Source organism: Vipera berus (genome assembly GCF_964194415.1).
Source record: "Vipera berus genome assembly, chromosome: 13".
Classification (NCBI taxonomy): domain Eukaryota; kingdom Metazoa; phylum Chordata; class Lepidosauria; order Squamata; family Viperidae; genus Vipera; species Vipera berus.
The window spans coordinates 17,761,077-17,776,987 of record NC_138216.1 but is presented as its reverse complement, the minus strand read 5'-3'; the positions used below and the strand labels follow the sequence as shown (position 1 = coordinate 17,776,987).

Below are 15,911 nucleotides of genomic sequence, written 5' to 3'. Positions count from 1 at the left end.
CTTTAACAAAACCCCTCCCCACCCCCACCCCCCCTTCCCAGCCCAGCCCAGCCCAACCCTCCCCCCCTCCCCTTCCCCCCTCCCCGACTTCCCAGAGCTAAATACAAGGTATAAAAGTTAAAAAAAACATAAACTACCATATGCTAATAACAATAAACTATTAAGTCTATCGCACTTTAGCTCTTATAAAATGACTACAAGCAATATAAATATCACATCGGTACTTATTCAAATGCTAAATGAAACTTTTTAGTCCCATATTTATTCTGGATGTAACCAATCCATTTTTTCCACTCCAGGACATATCGTTGTTGCGAATGGTCTTTCAAATACGCCGAGATCTTTGCCATTTCCACCAGGTTGGAAACTTTTAAAGTCCATTCCTCTATAGTCGGCAGTTCTTCCTTCTTCCAATATTGCCCTACTAAAAGTCTTGCTGCCGTAATTAAGTTCAACATCAACTGTGTTTTATAAAAACTTTTCGCTTTAGGACTCCGCCGTCATGTGCAAAAAAAGAAGAAGGTTCAATTAATCAATTAATTTCAACTTCTGGTGGGGGGAAAAAAGATCTCGTGATGTTGGAATTGATTGATTGAACATTTTACTCCCACCCAGTGTGCTGTTACCACTGCAGCCATGCCCACCAATGGACAACACCCATGCAATTGGCCACACCCACGCAATGGGTCATGCCCACCCGGTGCCCGACAATACATAACTGGGTTTTGGGTTGCATTTTGGGCACTCGTTGTCTAAAAGGTTCGCCATCACTGACATAGAGTCACTGGGCTGGAGGCGATTTTGGAGTCTTCTACTCTCAAATAGGAGACTCAAATAGGAGACCCTATACTATTTCCGGATAATTGGTTGTCCAGTCTATTTTTGAAAACCTCCAGTGATGGAGCACCCACAGCATCTGGGGGCAGATTGATTGTTCTCGCTGTCAGGAAATTTCTCCTTATTTCCAGGTTGATTCTCTCCTTGCTTAGTCTCCATCCATTACTTCTTGTCCTGCCCTCAGGTGCTTTGAAGAATAGGTCGACCCCCTCTTTTCTGTGTCAGCCCATCAAGTATTGGAAGACTGCTATCGTGTCACCCTTACTCCTTCTCTTGGTTAGACCAGACCTATCCAGTTCCTGGAATTGTTCATCATGCAGTTTAGCCTCCAGTCCCCTAATCATCTTTGCTCCTTTTCACTTTTCTTTCAAGAATCTCAACATCTTTTTCATTTTGTGGTGATCAGAACTGGACACAGTATTCCAAGTGTGGTTGTGATGAGGCATTATAAAAGTGGTATTATCAGTTCTTGTGATCTTGAAACTATCCCTCTGTTGATGCAATCTCAGACTGCATCGACTTGTTTTGTAGTTGCAGCACACTGCTGACTTATGCTTAAGTGGTGGTTCACTAGGTGCCATAGATCCCTCATAGTTACTGTTCTTGAGCCAGGTACCAGAACCCTGCCTTTTAACTTACGATGTCAACTTTATCCTTACCTCTATTTCAAAGTTTATATTACTATAATCAATATATGAAAACAGTGGTGACAATTTGACTTAATTATGTTAAGGTGGAAATCAACATACAACGAGGTGTATGACAAGGCAATACAATATCGCCTGTCCTTTTCTCAGCTTGCCTTGAAGAAATATTTCAGAAACTAGACTGGGCAAAAGATGGAATAAAAATAAATGGCGCCTATTTAAATCACTTAAGAATTGCAGATGATGTTGTTCTCTTCTCAGAAGAGCTACAGAGACACTTACAGAAGCTGCACAAAGCAGGAGAACCATTTGGCTTCAAAATAAACCTGAAAAAGAGCCAAGTTGTGTTTAATAAATTCACTAGAGATAGAAAATTTTTTTTATTGGAGAAGAACTGGATGTAGTAGACCACTACATTTACCTTGGCCAATGGATCTCAATGGAAGGTGATACAAAAAAAAAAACCTGAATGTGGTTGGCAGGCATTCGTCAGGTTAAACATAATTTTCAAGAGCAATCTCTCCCTATGCCTGAAGAGAAAAGTTTTCGGTCAGTGTGGGCTACCTGCTCTGACGTATGCCGGCGAAACATGGACACTAACCTCACAATCGGTCCAAAAGCTACAAGTGGAGCAAAGAGCCATGGAAAGCTACATGCTCGGCATCACAAGACAAGATAGAAAGACCCGCCCATGGATTAGAGAACAAATTAAAATATATGATGCCATCAAGAGAGCAAAAGAATGGAAACGGAAATGGACTGGTCAGACAGAAAGAAAAGCTGATGGCAAGTGGACCAAAGCAGTCCTAGAATGGATCCCACTTGATCAAAAGCGTCCACAAAAAAGAACTAAAACAAGATGGATTGATGACATCAGCCAGTATTGCAGACCCAACTGGCAAAGGGAAGCTCAGGACCGTGTTGGCTGGAAGAGGCCTTCATCCTGCAGTGGATAGACCATGGCTAGAATGATGATGGTTTAGTTTTTATGTTTTTAACATTTACTTGTACACCATCCAGAGTCCCTCTGTGAGGAAGACGAGCACTTCTTAAATATGAGAATGAATGAATGTTACGGATGTACAGCAACAGATGTTGGAAGCGACTGGCTCTCTTTTTCTTTTCTTTATGGGCAGGAGGGTTTCAGTGCCCATTCAAGTGAAGTTGAGAACTGATCTGGCCAAGCCAGTTCTTGAGGAAGGCTTTCGTGGCCTGGCTGTCCTTAGTGAAGAACCGTTTAGCAGAAAATGGATTCCTGCATCTGAGGATTTCCAGTGACAGATAAATAATGTAGACTCTCTCATTTCTTTTCATCAAGAGATGCAGTTTTCTTGTTGATTCCCAGGCAAGGGCAGGAGAATTTTGTTCTATTTATATATTTATGCTAAGTTATTCATTTTGCAAATTTTAATCTGAACCTCAGTTCTCCAAACGTGATATGGTTTACAGTATAAATGATGCATGTTATACACATTTTATACACACACCACTGTGTGTGTGTGTGTGTGTGTGTGTAAATTTTTGTATTGCTAACAAAGAATTAAAGGGAGACTAATATGGCCATTTCAAACTCATTTGTTCTCATCAGTCAGCCATAACCTTCTGAGATTCGAACCTGGGCCGATTGCACATTAGGCAATTGTTTAAAACCCCTAGGCCACAGGCTCTTTCTCGCTTTGTTAGCTGAGAGGCAAGGGAGATATGTGTTAAGTGTTAAGTATTTTAGTAGAATACCTTGCTAGGCCCCGTGTTTGTCCCGTGTTTGGGGCCTAGCAAGGTATTCTAAAATACTTAACAAACACTATATATATATATAAAACCGAACTACACACTCTCACTAATGTACTAACACACGATTACCAACTTAATCCGAAGAGAGACACCCACAAAAACCCAAGACAGAGAACAAGAAAATGGCAAAGCCCTCCTCCCATACTTAAAAGGGACCACAGACAGAATCAGCAAGGTCCTCCAAAAACACAACATCAAAACAGCATTCTACACAGACAGAAAAATATCCACCATCCTAAGAAACCCCAAGGACATAATTGGCTTAGAAAACCAAAATTGGCTTAGAAAACCAAGGAGTATACGAAATCCCATGCACCACCTGCCCCACCACATACATTGGACAGACCAACAGAAGAATAAGTGCACGCATTGAAGAGCACAAAAACTCACTCAGAAAGGGAGAACAAACTTCATCCCTGGTCCAACACTTTGAAGCCACGGGACATGAAACTGATTTTTAAAAAACCAAAACTATCGCCAAAATTGAACATTTTAACAACAGAATAATCAGAGAAGCCATTGAGATAGAAAAACGCCCCCACAGCATAAACAAACGAGATGATACCTCTCGCCTACCAACCATTTGGAAACCCGCCTTGATTGACAGACGAGTCCCAACCACCAAGAATGACACCAGACCCAAACTCATGATAACACCACATGACATCACCACCACACAACCATTCAAAAAGCAAATCCGAACCCACAATGATAACGAGGCACAACCACAAAACAGAAACCTAACTACAGCTGCAACATCAGCCACTTTAAACCCCTCCAAACCACACAATAAGCAAACTGACACCCACTATAAAAACATGGCACCACCACAAACACGAAGCCAAACAAAAGCAGCACAACTCACCAGCTCAGGTCTAAGGCTGGCAGCTGAGACCAGCCCATACACTCAAAACACACCTCCACCCAATCAGAACACACCCACCATTCAAAACACACTCCCACCCAATCAGAACACACTTAAACTCCCACCCAATCAGAGCACACCTCCACCCACAGAACACACCCCCTCTGGCAATTTAAAAAAGAGGAACAAACAGCCACATGCTTCTCCCAGAAGAAGAAAGCAGAAGCCACCAGCCTGATGATGACGGATGGGATTCCGTCGAAACGTCGCTCCTACACTTTTAGTTCTACGCGGGGAAAAACCCGAATAACCAAAGATCCATATATATATATATATATATGTGTGTGTGTGTGTGTGTGTGTGTGTGTGTGTGTGTGTGTGTGGCTTTTCGATCTATCAGGCCTGGACTGAAGGGGTTTTAGCTTTTTAAATATTGTTTTAATTGTTGGGCTTAATTAATTTAATTTATTTTAATTTTATATTATCTTTTATATTGTATTTTATGCTGCCCTGTAAACCGCCCTGAGTCCTTCGGGAATAGGGCGGTATAGAAATCTAATGTATATGTATATGTATATGTATATATGTGTGTGTATATATGTATATGTATGTGTATGTGTATATGTGTGTGTGTGTATATGTATGTATTCACAAAATGGCATATTGTATATTAATATTAATATTTAGTAATATTTTGTATATTACAAAAATGTGCACAAAAAGACATTGAGATCAGCTGCTTGCAAGAATGTGTATATTAAAGACAATTCACACCAAAGCAGGTATTTCTGTAGCCTTCTGCTGTCACCCAGTTTTTTGCTGTGAGGTAGGGCTGCCTCACCCAAGTACTCGCACAGCAGCAAGGCGTGGTAAATGCCAAATTTGTTTCCGGTGCTGTGCCTTTGCCCCTCACTCTGTTTTCTTGGCTGCCTGGCACAGAGAGGATACTTTGCTGAGTGGGCAGGACATTGCCCAAGACTCTTCTTCCCAAATAGGCTGATCCAGTAAAACTCGGATGTTGAGTCATGCTAGGATTGAATCACGTAGATTATTTTGGTGTTGTAAATGACTTATCCTGTTATTTGAAGAAGCAGAATATTCTAGTCTTTCTTTTCCTTGCTGAAATGCTTAGCTAGCATGAAGGTTTAATGAAGCTAATGGAAAATGGTAGTTGATATCCAGGGGCAGAGATGTCACAATACTCTTTCGGTTTATTTGCCAAACCTCTCCTAATGGGACAAATTTGGATAAAAAACCCCTGCTTAAGCCACTTTCTGAGGTTACATTAGGGTACATTAAACCAAAATCTAAATGAAGGTCTGTGATCACATACCTTATGACAAGCCACAAAAAAGGAGAGAATTTAAGTATAAGCTAAGCAAACTACAGCTTAAAGGCACCTCTGGAAATTTTAGAATTATTTTCATTTGTTACAGTTCCAATTTCATTTACGATAGTCTCCATAAATTAAGTCCTCAGTATGGCTCACGTGACCTTTGGTAATTGATTAAGATAACCTTTGTTTCTGCATGCAATCACACCGTCTCTGCATTGCCAACCTGGGCTTGTTACTCATCTGGATGGCATTCTTGCCAAGTTCAGTTATGATGTAGCCTTGTTCTGCGCAAGAGCTTGCCAGAAAAGAGCCTTTACAGTTCCCCATAACTTAGGGCTTCACCCTGCCTGAATCCAGCCTGGCATGTTTATTGGGCATAACCAGCCACCAGCAGATTATGCATGAGGCCTGGGCTCAGCCAGAGCCGTGGGGGAGACGGCCGTGGTCGCCACTGGGGGAGAGACACTTGGAAGGGAAGCCTCCTTCCACTTGGGTGCAACCCAGCCCCCCTACCCCGCTGCCGTTCCATAAGGGCTCGGGCAGCCAGGGGGTCAGGAGTGGCCTTCAGAGGCTCAGGACCGCTGGGGACAATGTGCCCCCTCTGTGCATTGGCTGCCAGCCAGGTCCTCCTTCAGTCTTCCCCATTTTATTTGGCTTCCTCGCCACTTGCGGTCTTGGCTCCAGTTTGGCTTTGCCAGCTGAGCACGTTAGAGAGCATGTAAAATATATGGTAAGCAGCTACATACTGCATTTTTAAAAAGCAATAAGTGGAGATTTTCCTCGTCACAGTATTGGCTTAAATAAACTGTGAGGAGGGAAGCTCCCATTCGTTTTTCATCTCTAAAGAGCCGTGGTATGTGCCCGGAGCAGAGACCTTGGCACGGTGCAAGTCCCATCTTGTCTGTTCATTCTCCCTCCTCAAGCAGGAGATGCTTCTTCCTCCTTTTAATTTTGAAAATCCCCTCTTTGTCTGGAGCCACACAGGCCTTCCCGGCAGGCATGGCTGCCCAATCTTAAGCAGTTGAATGAGCAGCGGGTGGGAGATGCTATTTTGAAAGAATTGCCGATTTTTAAATAACCTGCAAATCAAAACAAGCACGAGGCATTTGCCATACTCTGTCTCTCTGTGGGTTTTGTTTGCTTCCCATTTTTGACATGGGAAAAGGGTTTTGAAATATCACCCACATTGTCCTCACTCAGGTTTCCGTTCTCATCCACTTCTGTTTGGGATTTGGGTTTGGCTAGGAGAAAAGAAGGATTAGGGGTGACATGATAGCAGAATTCCGGTATCTGAGAGGTTGCCACAAAGAAGAGAGGGTCAACTTATTTACAAAAGATCTGTAGGCAGGACAAGAAACAATGGATGGAACCTAATCAAGCAGAGAAGCAACCTAGAACTAAGGATAAACTTCCCAACAGTGAGGACAATTAACCAGTGGAACAGTTTGCCATCAGAATTTGTAGGTGCTCCATCACTCGAGGTTTTTAAGAAGAGACTAGACTTGTCACTTGTTTGAAATGGTACAGGGTCTCCGACTTGAGCAGGGGGTTGGACTAGAAGACCTCCAAGGTCCCTCCCAGCTCTATTCTGATGGATTGTTCTTGGCGTACTTTAATGTTGATCTCTGTTACCTACGCATGGTCCGCTTGGATCATTCCTTTCTTTAAAAGTGAGCACAGCTAATTAAAACAACAAATAGGACATACCTGGGGCAGGACGTGGCCAGGCCTGGCCCTTGGTCAGATTCTCCAACTGGCCTTTGGGGGCTGCAGCCCCAGCTCAGGACTGTTTTGACAGCTCCCTTTTTGCTCTCCCCAGGTTTAAACTCCTGAGCCAGGAAGAGGGAGAATACTTCAACGTTCCTGTCCCTCCAGAAGGTGAAGAAGGCAACGAGGAGTTCAGGCAGAAGTTTGAGGTGAGCTGTGTTTCCAAAAGGTGGACGGTTCTCTCTCAAGGCCTCCTCTCGTGGCCCTTGCCAAGCACGGGGCCCCAAGAGGTTAACTCGGTTAGTCCTGCATTCTGGGAGATGCCACTCCACGTGGAGCAGATCAAGGTTGAACTGTCCAGCTGAGTCCTTGCGATTAATAGGGCAAATGTCTGAATAGTTCAGATAGTATATTGCGCATGTCAGAAGGAGGGCTAGAAAATATCTATGGACCCCTCACAACCTGGACACAAACTGTTTCCACTCCTCCCCTCAGGACAACGCTACAGGGCATTGCAGGCTGAGATAGCCAGACACAAAGACAGCATTTTCCCTCCTGCCATCACTCTGGTAAACACCTAATTCCCACAGCACTGCCTTATGTCTAAGTATTTGTGCCCATGCAGGATGGCTGTAGTATTATCATTTATCCTTCTTATTATCTTCTTTACTCCCCCCTGTTATTGGGATGAAGGTGGTGATGATTCTTTTGCTTTGTATGTACACTGAGAGCTTTTGCACCAGAGACAAATTCCTTGTGTGTCCAATCACACTTGGCCAATAAAAAATATTTCTATTCTGTTCTGTTCTGTTCTGTTCTGTTCTATTCTTATCCCTATTCCTATTGTTCTGTTCTGTTCCACTCCATTCTATTCCATTCCATTCCATATTTTCTATTCTATTCTTCTATTCTATTCTATTCTATTCTATTCTATTCTATTCTATTCTATTCTATTCTATTCTATTCTATTCTATTCTATTCTATTCTATTCTATTCTATTCTATTCTATTTTATTCTTTATCATTATTCTATTCTGTTCTGTTCTGTTCTGTTCTGTTCTGTTCTATTCTGTTCTATTTATCATAATTCTATTCTATTCTATTTATCATTATTCTATTCTATTCTATTCTATTCTATTCTATTCTATTCTATTCTATTCTATTCTATTTATCATTATTCTATTCTATTCTATTCTATTCTATTCTATTCTATTCTATTCTATTCTATTCTATTCTATTCTACATTCTATTCCATTTTATTTATCATTATTCTATTCTATTCTATTCTATTTATCATTATTCTATTCTGTTCTGTTCTGTTCTATTCTGTTCTATTTATCATTATTCTATTCTATTCTATTCTATTCTATTCTATTCTATTCTATTCTATTCTATTCTATTCTATTCTATTCTATTCTATTCTATTCTATTCTATTCTATTCTATTCTATTCTATTCTTCTCCATCAATCTTGGCTCATCTTGCAGAAAGATACAGCAGGTTTTTCCCCCTGTCCCTACTCATGATTCAGCCAACATGCACTTAGGATTCATCTGGCAGTTCTCTGCTTCTGGATTTGTTCCTCATGGTTGAGATTCCTTGTTCATTTCAGGAAATTGTTCAAGGTGGCAAACGTACATAATACGCCCTCCTGCTGCTCTTTTCTCCACAACAGTTCTGTGAAGTGGGCTGGGCTGAGAAGGATTGACTGGCCCAAAGTCTCCCAGCCAGCTTTCATGCCTAAGAACTAACCATCTCATAGTTTCTAGCCTGGAACCTTAACCACTGACTAGACCAGTATGTAGAAGTGGCCCCATTCCTACTGATGCAGGATCCAACATACAAACAAATGAAGTGGCTAATCCACTCACTCTGGTTCGATACAATGATGTTGGGAACAAGGAAACCCAGAACCGCCCGTGAATGGTCTCACACAAAGACTTTCACCTCTGTTGCATGAATCTCGCCAGACTGACTGCGTTCCCCTGGGAATGGTCAGATAAGGCTCCAGGGACTCTGGGGGAGATCAGGCTGTGCTGCTCCCTGCAGTGCAAGGAGTCCAAACCTGCCCCCCTCTTAACACCTCCCTTCAGTCTAGCTGGAGATTCCACCACAGATCAATATGAAACCCTTGAGCCTGGCTAAGATTTTTAAACTGTTCAGATGAATGTCACAATACTGCCAAAAAAGAGGATGGCTTGTTGCAAACCTAAAGAAAAGCAACCTGGAATTAAGGAGAAACTTCATAACAGTGAGGACAATTAACCAGTGGAACAGCTTGCCTCCAGAAATCATGGGCGCTCGCTCCATCAATGGAGGTTTTTAAGAAGAGACTAGATAGTCACTTATAGTCTGAGATGGTATAGGTTCTCCTGCTTGAGCAGGTGGCTGGACTAGAAGACCTCCAGGATTCCATTCCATTCCATTCCATTCCATTCCATTTTATTCTATTCTATTCTATTCTATTCTATTCTATTCTATTCTATTCTATTCTATTCTATTCTATTCTATTCTATTCTATTCTATTCTATTCTATTCTATTCTATTCTATTCTATTCTATTCTATTCTATTCTATTCTATTCTATTCTATTCGCCAGATAAATTATATTCAATTATTTGGGAAGAAGAGAATGTGGGTCAAAGGAACAGACAAACAAGAGCCTGCTTGGATTGCTCTGCCTAATATTCCTTTTTAAAGATTATTTTATTTTTTTAGAAATGAGCAACTTACATGCTGTGCCAGCTTAAGACACCTCTGGTCCCCACTTCTTTTACAGCAACATTCTTAAAAATAATAGCAATAGCACTTAGACTTTATACCACTGTATAGAGATTTACAGCTCTTTCTAAACTGTCTACGTAGTGCCCTCAGCAATCTGGGTCTTCATTTTACTGACCTCAGAAGGATGGGAGGCTGAGTCAAGCTTGAGCTGGTGAGGATCAAACTCCTGGCAGTGAGCTGATTAGCCTGCAATACTTCATTCTCACCAATGCACCACCGTGGCGCACAAAAGGGTTTTGTTTCTTAGAAATAGGCATTTTGAAGCCACCAGACGGTGGTCTCTTCTGCTTGCCCCTTCCCATCACCCTGTTGCTCTGCCATGATCAAGGGAGCCCTGGGCAAGTGCTTTTTGTGCTCTCTCACTCCTGGGTACTCTACCCACCTTCCATTTCTCCTCCCAGTCTCACTTTGCAGTGCAATATATTTTCTTAGTCCTTTTGTGTTGAGCAAAATGGTGCTATAGATCCTGTCCTGATTCTTTCATGAAGTGGAAAATATCTTCTCCTTATCCACTTTATCCGCCCCCCCCCCTTAATCCTCCTCCTCCTCACCCGTTTTCACCTGTAATGTTTTTAATTTTGAATTTGAGCTCCTTCTCCTTCTTAAGGGCTCTCTGACTCCACCCCGTGGTTGCTAGGGAACGAAAAGTCCAGTAGCTAGGCCCAAGCCAGAAAAGCACTCACAAACCTCAACAACACAACACAAATCTCTCCCAGAATTTCACACGAAACAACTCTTTTTTTTATGGCCAATTTCCATCCCAGCTTCCTCGTTTAACATTCTGCATCTCCCCAACCCTGAACAGCTGCAAGGAAGATTAATTTAAATTCCTTTTAGATGTATATCCTGCCTTTTTTCCATCTTGCAATTTAGGATCAGTTTTAGCTGCAAGAGAGCAGAAAAGGCCAGATCTATTCTCTGCCCCTTCCCAAATTCAGGTATAGTTTTGGCCTCCCTCTTGCTTAAATATTTGAAATTGAGACCTCATCACCCCAGTGACAAAATAGCTGAAGTAGGAAGAGTGGAGACCTGTCTTCTCTGTGACCCAGTATCGGCTGATACTTGTAAAAGACGCTTAATGGAAGGACAGCGATACATGTCAGAAGGAAGAGCACATCGGAGGTGAAAGGGGTAAAGGATAGGTATGTGAATACCTTGAGAGTCTGAGAAAGGATGAGGATGAGGAAGCAAAACTTTTCCATTTGGGATGTCTTCAGAATAGATCAGCGGACACCGGCAGTGCTGATGGCAGTTTTATGTTCCTGCCAGAAAACAACTTGGCCTATGCCTGTAGCACAGCTTGAACAATAAGTACAAAGCTGAAACAGTGAGTGGCAACACTACATACAGATGGTCCTGACTTACCTATTGCAATTGGGACCAGCAGCTTCATTACTAGACAACACAGTTGTAAAGTGAAAAGTCACATAATTGCACCTGACTTACAATAGTTCATCAGTTCTGGCTGCGATCACTAAGCATTATGTGTGATGTCATATGACTGCAATTTGTGACTTCCCACTGGTTTCCCCATTGCCTCTGCTTGTCAGAAGCCAACTGTGAAGGTCACAAATGGTGACCATGTGACAGCAGGACACTGCGACTGTCGTAAATGTGCACCTTTTGTCAAATTTCAATCATGTCACCACAGGTGCACTGCAACAGCCACAACTTTGAGAACTGGCTCTAACTCTCTCTTCTCAGTGCTGTCATAACTTTAAATGGTCACTGCTCAGTAAATAAAGATTTACCTGTATTTTGTTGTTGTTGTTAGTTGCGAAGTCGTGTCCGACCCATCGCGACCCTATGGACAATGTTCCTCCAGGCCTTCCTGTCCTCTACCATCTTCTGGAGTCCATTTAAGCTCACGCCTACTGCTTCAGTGACTCCATCCAGCCACCTCATTCTCTGTCGTCCCCTTCTTCTATTGCCCTCAATCTTTCCCAGCATTTTTACCTGTATAGCTTGTAAAAATGGAATGGAATGGAATGGAATGGAATGGAATGGAATGGAATGGAATGGAATGGAATGGAATGGAATGGAATGGAATAGAATAGAATAGAATAGAATAGAATAGAATAGAATAGAATAGAATAGAATAGAATAGAATAGAATAGAATAGAATAGAATAGAATAGAATAGAATAGAATAGAATAGAATAGAATAGAATAGAATAGAATCTTTATTGTCACTTTAAATGTACACTAATCAGCATGCATTAAATGAAATTTCATTGCACTCAGCTCTCAAAAGAGAAGATGTATTAGATAAAAACAAGGATGTGTCACAATAGCAGATGAGAAAAAGGGACTTTCATTATTGGAGCTGTGCAACCTATTTGAAAACATTTGTCCACACAGAAAGACAGGTAGTTCTCAGCTTACAGTTACAATTGAGTCCAGAACACAGTCATAGGTCATGGCAGTAGTTAAGCAGAACACTGCAGACCAGGCTTGATTTTACTACCTTTTTTATGGTGGTCATTAAACAAATGCCCCAGTCATTAAGCAAACTCATTTTCCCCAACTGGAAACTGGAAGTAAATTGGCAAAAAAAATTCCAAAATCCACGATCACACGACCAGACAGCACTGCAAGTGGTCACAAATACAAGCCAGCTGCCAAGTGTCCAAAATGTGATCACGTGACCAGGGGAGTGCAGCCATCAGAACTTTGAAATCCGGTTGCTGGGGCGGTCAGCTGCAACTTGGACTGGTCACTAACAATCTGTCATTAAGTGAGGACAACCTGTAGACAGGAAGTCCGTTGTTTGAGCCTTGTGAAAGATGCAGCTGCTTGAACTGCCCGCAGAGAAGAGCTTTGATTTTGTGGCTGCAGATATTTGTGACTATCTCCATGTCTGCAGAGGGACACCTTCGCAAATGAAGGCAAACCTACGTGTCCCAGGATAATGTTGCAGAATCCACAATCTGGGTCAGTCACTGGGACCAGAGGTTTAGTTAGTCAATAGGAGTGCTGATTTACCACCAGCTTATCAAGTCCTTAGGAAATGAGGGCTTGGCAGCACAAGGGAACAACAGCCAACAACTTAATAGCTGACTGTCAATACCCCAATCAACAATTAAATAGCCACACACAACCAGGGACCACATAAATACTATACATAGAACAGCCCAAAGCACATACTCTGCTAGAGAGAGCTTTCCTGAGCTGGGGCTCCAGCAAGAGTCTGAAAGCTCGGAAGACTAAGCGTCTGGTCCTGGTGACCGACCCCAATGGAATCCAGGGGCACCTTCAGCACAGCCTCCTGCAACTTTGGGGTGGGAGGAAGACACAAGCAGATCAGCCGGCCTCAATTAGTCCTTGCTACTAGCCCTAGCACTAAATTCAGGAGGTAAAGTAGTAGGAACTAAGGAGGAACTGCATACTTGTGCAAAGAGCTGGAATTCTTGGTATTAAGGGAAACGAAGAGCAGCACAAAGGACTTTTTGAAAATAAAGGAATAGGAAATACTTCATATATCAGCAGCTCACTAAAAGGATAACAGATGTAGAGGATCCTTTTTTGTAGTTGGGCCTTCTTTTGTTGTCCTCTTTGTGGGGTTTTCTGAGGGATTGATTTTAGACCGGAGCGTGGAAATCTTTTAACTGTTATTGCTCTACCCCAGTGGTTCTAGACCTGTGGTCATCGGGACCACTGGGGGGTCGTGATGTTTGCGAAGGCCTGAAGAAATGTTATGATTTAAATCTTGAGTTAAGCCTTGGTGGTCTGTGGCCACAAAAGGTATTTAAAGGGGGTCCATGGTGAAGAAAAGGTTGAGAACCACGGCTCTACCCTGCAAGCCGCTGTAAGTCACTGGATTTTAATAAATAAAATAAGAAAATGTTCCACCCTCTGGGCTTGGGGAATCTGCAGGTAGGCAGCAGGAGCTCAAGAAGCCACTAGAGGTGACAGCAAATGATTTGCTAAATTTATAAGAATATAAATTGAAAACAGCCCTCCTGCTGTGTATTTTGTCTCTTAAGCACCAAAAGGGGAAATGTGAAAGAGTGGTTAAAGTGTTGGCCCAGAACTGGGGGGGGGGAAACCATTTTTAACACACACACACACACACACACACACACACACACACACACACACACACACATCATAGAAAAGCCCTAGGTGATTATGAGTCACTTACTGTCAGCCCAACTGATGACAGGGTTGGGGAAAAATGACGGAAAGATGCTCTGTACGGGTCTTGAAGGAAGGCAGAATATCCAATTATGGGATAATTTCCTATTTACACCTGCTGGGAAGCAAGCAGGAACTCTGGCTGCCTGGCCAGGTTTGAGATTCAGTGGGGATGATTCCTCCTTGGCAGGGAATGAAGCTGCATTGGCCACATGTGGCAACCACCAACGGTGTGCGGAGAGCAGTCCAGGGCACACCTGCTCAGGTGGGTCTCCATGCTGTCCAGGAGAGCTTATGCCCAGCTAAAAAGGTAGGGAGAGAGAAGCCACAGGCTCATAACTGACAGAATCGAGCGACCCTGAGGATTTTGCTGAGAGATTGGGTGTAAAAATGTGGCAGTATCAGGAAATGGGTGACGGGAATTAACAATGGGAGCCACACTCCAAAAGATTAGGCAAGGTAGGACAAAGAGTAAATTTGTTTTCATTTAAATTTAATTAAGCTTAATTGAGCTATTTAAATGCAAATGACACGATAAACAATCCCTTCCATATTTAATTAGCTTTTTTCCCTGTCATATAAAATAAAACAAAAGACCACCCTAATGGGCTCTGGGACAGGACCTGCTTTGGTGGATTTGTTGGGCCCTGGGAGAGGCGGCTGCATTGGGCTGGGCTGGGAAATGGGTCCGTCTCGGATTGCTAGAAGCACCAGCTGCAAGTTTGAAGAGGTTGCTCCACTCTCTTGGGGGTAAAAATGTCAACATGGGGGTGGTCATGGCCTTAGTGCCTATAAAACATGGGTGAGGCTTTATGTGGGTGGTTGCGGCCACCTTCTCCTATCAATTGGGCAAAGGGCCAAATCAGTAAGCCTTCAAGCCTTGCCACAACAGAGGCCCTGATGGAAACCTCTGGGTGGCCCTTGATAGCCAGAATTGTTCTGAGGAGAATGAAGAGGAAACAGAGAAAGAATTTAAGGGGTGAGGAGGAGAAATAAAAGGGCTGAGAAGAAACCATGAGGGCAACTCTGGCAGGTTTCCTTCCACCCCAACCTTTAGTCAAACCACCTACTATGTCAGCCTAGTTTTGTCAGCCTTTGACTGCGCATTATGGAGGAATGGCTTTGTTTAAGCTGCTTTGACACAGGGAGCAAAAGTATAGTTTTTCACCACCACAGGAGAAACAAGAGCCCAGGAGCTCCATTCAAGGGAAATTAACACTCTTAATAATGGCTGCACATTTGGAAGAAAACGGCTTGAGCGAGAGCAAATCCACAGGCAACAAGAGCAGCTGGCTTACGGCTTACTCAGTGCAGACGCTGCTGGTGGGGAGGGTCGGGGGGGGGGCTTTGGCTTCTTTCCCTCATCCAACTTGTGGAGGAAAGTTAATTTTGCCAAGGCTTCCCTGGGCTTCTTTGTTTCCCTCCTCCCCCCCCACCGCCTCCCCGGACTCGGCCAAAGATCCCAATACGACTGGCCAGCAGGGTTTAGGGCTACAGGCTGGCTTAGCCTTGCCAGCATTGCTGGTGGGGTCGGGGCTGTCAGGTGCCTGGCAAATCTGGACGCATCCAGGCCAGAACCATGTGCGAATGATGGGAAATCGCCAGCAGAGAGCTTGTGACGTGGTCCAGGGCCGTCCCTCGGTAACAGAGGGGTGGCTGGGGAGGGATGCCATCAGCAGACACCTTCCCAAATGTCAGGAGGGGGAGGGGGGTTTCTGGGAGAGAACTGCAAACCCCTCATCAAGGGGGGCACCAGCAGATCTTCTGGGCCTCTGCTGGAGCCTGGAGGAGCTTCCAATTGACTCAGCTTA

The 15,911-nt window shown here is 43.3% G+C and overlaps 1 protein-coding gene across 2 annotated transcripts in view; it reads left to right on the top strand.

Moving 5' to 3' along the window:
- PRKCB (protein kinase C beta) overlaps positions 1–15,911 on the top strand; it is a gene marked incomplete at its 3' end in the record, with an annotated part of 192,908 nt that overhangs the window by 116,671 nt on the left and 60,326 nt on the right. For both annotated transcript variants that reach the window (XM_081338042.1, XM_081338041.1), the window contains exon 8: positions 7,296–7,392. In XM_081338042.1, the coding sequence (XP_081194168.1) occupies positions 7,296–7,392 (97 nt within the window). The remainder of the gene's footprint in view (positions 1–7,295; positions 7,393–15,911) is intronic.